This window comes from Galeopterus variegatus, unplaced genomic scaffold (assembly GCF_000696425.1).
Source record: "Galeopterus variegatus unplaced genomic scaffold, G_variegatus-3.0.2 Scaffold807, whole genome shotgun sequence".
Classification (NCBI taxonomy): Eukaryota; Metazoa; Chordata; class Mammalia; order Dermoptera; family Cynocephalidae; genus Galeopterus; species Galeopterus variegatus.
In genome coordinates this window covers 240,887-246,297 of record NW_007726918.1, presented here as the reverse complement: position 1 = coordinate 246,297, position 5,411 = coordinate 240,887, and the positions used below count along the sequence as shown (strand labels likewise).

General features: G+C 50.1%; 1 protein-coding gene and 1 non-coding gene across 2 annotated transcripts in view; both read left to right on the top strand.

Moving 5' to 3' along the window:
- The window catches only part of SLC8B1 (solute carrier family 8 (sodium/lithium/calcium exchanger), member B1), a 36,577-nt gene that overhangs the window by 24,585 nt on the left and 6,581 nt on the right, over positions 1-5,411 (top strand). Inside the window, exons 13-16 of the mRNA XM_008572586.1 lie at positions 1,719-1,840; positions 2,283-2,436; positions 3,180-3,260; positions 4,730-4,794. Coding sequence (XP_008570808.1) covers positions 1,719-1,840; positions 2,283-2,436; positions 3,180-3,260; positions 4,730-4,794 — 422 coding nt within the window. The remainder of the gene's footprint in view (positions 1-1,718; positions 1,841-2,282; positions 2,437-3,179; positions 3,261-4,729; positions 4,795-5,411) is intronic.
- Positions 965-1,039, top strand: TRNAI-GAU. The gene has a single exon. It is a non-coding gene; the product is annotated as a tRNA-Ile (tRNA).

The following is a 5,411-nucleotide window of genomic DNA, read 5'->3' as shown; positions in this document are numbered from 1 at the left end:
GGGTTGCAATCCCGTTGCCGGTCCCCGGTCCGGTACGGGGGCAACACTGAGGGTTGCGATCCGATCCGTTGCCGGACACAAAAAAAAAAAAAAAAAAAAAAAAAAAAAATAGAACCCCCAGACTCAGCTCCTAGCCTAAGGGGGTGTTGTCACTCAAGGAGAGTCAGCCAGCAGTAGCCTTCTAAACTCATCACCAGCTGCCAGCCTCTTCCCTCTCCAGGTCACCCCCACTAAAGTGACACCTTTCACATGTGGTCACTGCTCTCCTCAAAGACCTCTATGGCTTCCCAGTGCCTCTTGGAAAAAGTCCACGTCCCTCCTGTCATCGAGGCCCCCCGAGATTCTGAGCTAGCTGCCTCCCACAGCTTTGTCTCTGCTATTCCTGGCACAAACCTGCTCAGCCTTCCCACCAAGCCCCTCTCTTCCAATGGAACCTTTGCAGCACTTTCTGCTGACTATTCAGCTCACGCCCTCAGTGCTCCAAAGATCCCTTCTCTGATTACCCCATACCCCAGACACCTCCTAAAATTCCTCTAGCACAGGCTTGGCAATTACAGAGAAAGGGCTTCTTACCCAGCTGTCAGGTGCCAAAGTCAGCACTACAGGTAAAAACTGCATACTGAAATTCACCCATAATGTATCGTGTACACGATTTTGTGGATTCAGCCCCCTCACGTAATTGTTATGCCCACTGACGTGATAGCCAATGAGCTAGACTAAAGAAAGAACAAAAGGAAGGTCTTGATGCATGTACCTGGGCATTTGAACCATTCATTTCCTTAAGGACTGGTACCAACTCCCTAGGGGTGAAAAGGGTGCTGTGTGTAGAATTTTAGAGTGTTCTTCCTGTCTGTAGGGTTCCACCCTTTGGTGTTTTAGTATGAAGCCTCTGGAACCTTCATAACATGTTATTGGATTGGTTTGTGGAGTGGAGTGGACTTATCAAGAAAGCAGGTGTGGGGCTGGCTGGTTAGCTCAGTTGGTTAGAGTGTGGTGTTGATAACACCAAGGTCAAGGGTTCAGATCCCTGTACTGGCCAGCCACCAAAAAAAGAAAGAAAGCAGGTGTTGGGCTTGAGTCAGTAGATAAGGCTGGATTTGACCGTATGATTCATCTCACTGAGTGATGCTGATCCATTGGTAATGCCTGGCTGGAGGGTGCAGCCTTGAAGCTCAGTTGGAGAGAAGCACTGTGGTTGATTAGTGATGTCTGTCATGGAGGTGGGAGAGAGTAATGGTGGTACGTAGTCTTAGCCTGTTGCATCCTAGTGCCACAACAAAAGGCTGGAGAGTTTTTTTCTTTTTTTTTTTTAAAAGATGACCGGTAAGGGGATCTCAACCCTTGGCTTGGTGTTGTCAGCACCATGCTCAGCCAGTGAGCAAACCGGCCATCCCTATATGGGATCCGAACCCGCGGCCTTGGTGTTATCAGCACCGCACTCTACCGAGTGAGCCACAGGCCGGCCCTGGAGAGTTTGTTTTTCACAGGTATGTCTTTTCTTTTAAATGTGACTAGCTTGAGGGCAGGGGCTGCGTTTTAATTTGTCTGTTTCCCTGAAGTGCCTAGGACAAGGCTAGACACATATGCAGTATCTACCTTATATCCAAACCATCAATTGTAAGTGGGTTTTATCCGTGGTTATTCTGGGGGGGTCTCCAGGAGGAGGTGCCGAGCTGAAGCTGTGGAGAGTGCCAGCTCCCTCTTTTGTCCCTCTGCAGATGGTGTCTATGAGATAGGCGGCCTCCTTCCCATCTGGGCCGTGGTGGTGATTGCAGGCACAGCCTTGGCTTCAGTGACCTTTTTTGCCACATCCAACAGTGAGCCCCCTAAGCTTCACTGGGTAAGAATCCAGGGTGGGGAGGGGACACTGAGGTCTCCCAGGCAGACGTCCTATCACCATCTCTGGGGCAGTTGGCCAGTAATCACTTTACACGATGACATGTTAGCTGAATTTAAAAGCCACTTTTGAGGGTTTTTTACCTGTTCAGGGTTTTTGTTTTTTGGGTTTTTTTTGTAACAGCTTTATTATGTTGAGATGTAGTTCACCTACCGTATGGTTCACCTACTTAATGGCTATTATATTCATAGAGCTGTGCAGCCACCACCACAGTCAATTTTAGGGCATTTTTATCATCCCAGAAAGAAATTCTGTACCCATTGGCAGTTACTGCCCATCTTCTCCCTGTCCCAGGCTCTGGTTCCACTAGTTTCACAGATGAGGAACTGAGCTGTGGCCCTGTCAAGGTGGCCTTGGTCCCATCAGCACACCATTTTTTCCGCAGCTCTTTGCTTTCCTGGGTTTTCTGACCAGCGCCCTGTGGATCAACGTGGCTGCCACAGAGGTGGTGAACATCTTGCGGTCCCTGGGTGTGGTCTTCCGGCTGAGCAACACCGTCTTGGGGCTCACACTGCTGGCCTGGGGGAACAGCATCGGAGGTGACTCAGGGCTGGGTAGGGTTCTGGGGTGAATGTAGCCAATCATGGCTCTTTGTTCCCCAGCCAGAGTTGCATCTGGACAGGGGTGTCCAGGACATTTGTCCTCAATGCCCACTGTCATTGTGGAGTGACCATCATTGGGCATTGAGGTGAGATGGCCTGGACTGTAACTAGACCAGGAAACTCCATAGAGGTCCCTGCCTCTTCACCACTCTCTGATGCGTGTACACTCTGGATGGCTCCGCAGAGTTCAGGCAGGACATGGAGCCCATTGCAGTCAACTATGCTTAATGCATACATGGGTGTGTGACATGTGCAGACATTCGCACATACATACAAATATACATACATATACCCTTCTCTAGCTACAGCAGCCAGGTGAGGTTGGCCAGGTTAAGCACTGTTAAAGTTCAGTCCTCCTTCCACCTTTTTCTGATTCACACAGAGGTGTTCTGTGTGCTAGCATCAGACAGGACTTGGGTAAAATGTCGGTCTCAGTATGTTATACCACACCCACAAAGTTGTTCCTAGTGAGAAAGAGTAGGGTAAATGGAATTAAGGAGACTGGTCGGTTAGCGCAGTTGGTTAGAGCGTGGTGCTGATAACACCAAGATCCAGGTTCGATCCCTGTACTGCCAGCCACCAAAAAAAAAAAAAAAGGAATTAAGGAGCCAGGTCCTGTGACCACAAAGGGCCAGGGGGAAGCTACTCCACACTGTAGGCCCTCTCTTGTTTCCATGCAGATGCCTTCTCAGATTTCACACTGGCCCGCCAGGGCTACCCGCGGATGGCGTTCTCGGCCTGTTTTGGTGGCATCATCTTCAGTATCCTTTGTGGGGCTGCCCTTGGCCTCAGTGCTGGTGTCTTGGCCTCTGAGAGCCATGGATGTGCTCCATGGCCACCCTCAGGATTGGCTCTTGGTGGAACACCTCGGGCAGGTGACGTGGCTGCTTGAGCCTCAGGCTCCTCATCCGTAAAAGGGGGATGTTGACAGCACTGACCTCCCAGCGTTGTTGTAGGGATCGAGTGAGGTGACAGAAATTCTTGGCACTTGATAAGCACTGTTGGAGAGTGGGATTATCAGTAGAGGCCCCCACAGTGAGCTTATATGTGACCTATGGAAAACCCTCTCCTTCTTGTTTATAGGGACATGTCATGGTATATGTCAGGGGTTGGCAGATTTTTTCTTAAAAGGCCACAGAGTAAATGTTTAGACTTCGTGGGCCATGCGATCTCTTTTCAACTACTCATCTCTGCTGTGGTAATACAAAACAGGTATAGACAATACATAAATAAATGGCTGTGGCTCTATTCCAATAAAACTTTATAAACAAAAGCAGGGAGTGGGCCAGGTTTGGCCTGAATGCTCTTGTTTGCCAACCCCTGGTCTGTATAGAACAGCCAGGGACAATATGCCTGGGGCTGTGAAAAAGAAAGGGCTTTGAAACCAGATGGTGGTGGGTTCCAGTTCCAGTGCCACCACATGCCAGCCATGTGATCTGAGGACTTTGCACGCATGCCTTATTCTCTCTGAATCTCAGCCATCTCCTTTGTAAATTAAAAATGGTTTGGGTGAAGATGGAAGATGAAGTAAAGTGCCCAGGACAGTGCCTAGCACGTGACAGACATTCAACAAGCATAGACGTTGTTGGTTTCTAAGTAAAGTAATATTAAAAAGCACATGAAGTGCAGCTGTGCCCAAGCTGCACAATGGCAGAGCCTGAGGGTGAACAGTGTGGGCAGCTGGCTGGCAAACCCAGTTGATTGGTGAGCACTATGCGGGCATGTCTGCCTTTTGTGACTCCCTGGCTGAGCAGGGCCCTCTGTGGCCCTTTTCTGCACACTGAGACCTGCTCCTGGCTCTTGGGCTGTGGCCTCTCCTGCCCTCTCAGGTTGGGTGGGAAGGATGGAGCCCTGAACGACTCCTAGAAATGGCCTTGACCCATGCTCCATCACCAGTTTCCCCAAGGGACTGTGGGAGGTCCCTCGACCTCACCCAGCCTCAGTTTCTCCACCTGCTGAGTGTTTGCAGGTGCCAAGCATTTCCAGCACCTCCTCTGATCCTTACAGATTAAATGCAAAACATACACTAAACATCCATCTTCCCATAGGTGCTGATACTGGAGAGGGTCTCCTCAGACAGGATTTTTTTGGAGAGGTGGGCATAGATTGTAAAGAAAGCCAAGTTATTCTGGCCATGGCATCCCAAGCCTGGGGAAGCCGGTGGAGGGCTGGGCCACGTGGTTGGGTTACAGATGGCTATTCCCACAGAGCTTCCTGAGCTGGGCCACAGATATCCTGGTGGGAGTGGGGCTGGGCTGCCTGCTCCAGATCTCCCGGAACCACATGGAGGTAAAGGTAAGTGGCCAGTCACTTCTGCGAGGGGCCTCATAAGGGGTTATCCTTGGAGACCATTCACATCTCAGCAGTCCATACACTTCCTGGGGAAGAGGACCTGTCTGAACTCGTGACAGGTCTGATTTGTAGAATATTTTGAAAATATTTTGCAGATAGGGTTGAAAAAAATGTATTTCTTGCAAGTTCATAGAGTAATTAAGATGTAGCTTGGGGGGAAGGGGCAGGAAGGCCCTAGGTTGGGGTCTGGTCCCATCACTTAAGTCTCTTGCTCGGTGACTTCGAGTGAATTAGGATGTCTCTGGGCCTCATTTTCCTCACCTGTAAAATGGGGTCAATAACACCTCCCTAGGTTTCTGGGAAAACCTGCTTGGGGCAAGGGCTGGGCTGGGCACCATATCCCAGCACCACCACATGGGAGCAGCTGCCATGAGAGAAAATGCTGCTGCCTGTTGATGACAGCCCCAGGAGGGGGCAGCCAACAGATTTGGAGAAGGTTCTGAAACACTGAATGACAGAGGTTCTCCCTGGTACCTAAGAATTTCCTGGGGGCACCTGAGACCCCTGACCATGTGTCCCATGGAGGTGGGATCTGCAATCTGCCTTTTTTTTTTTTTTTT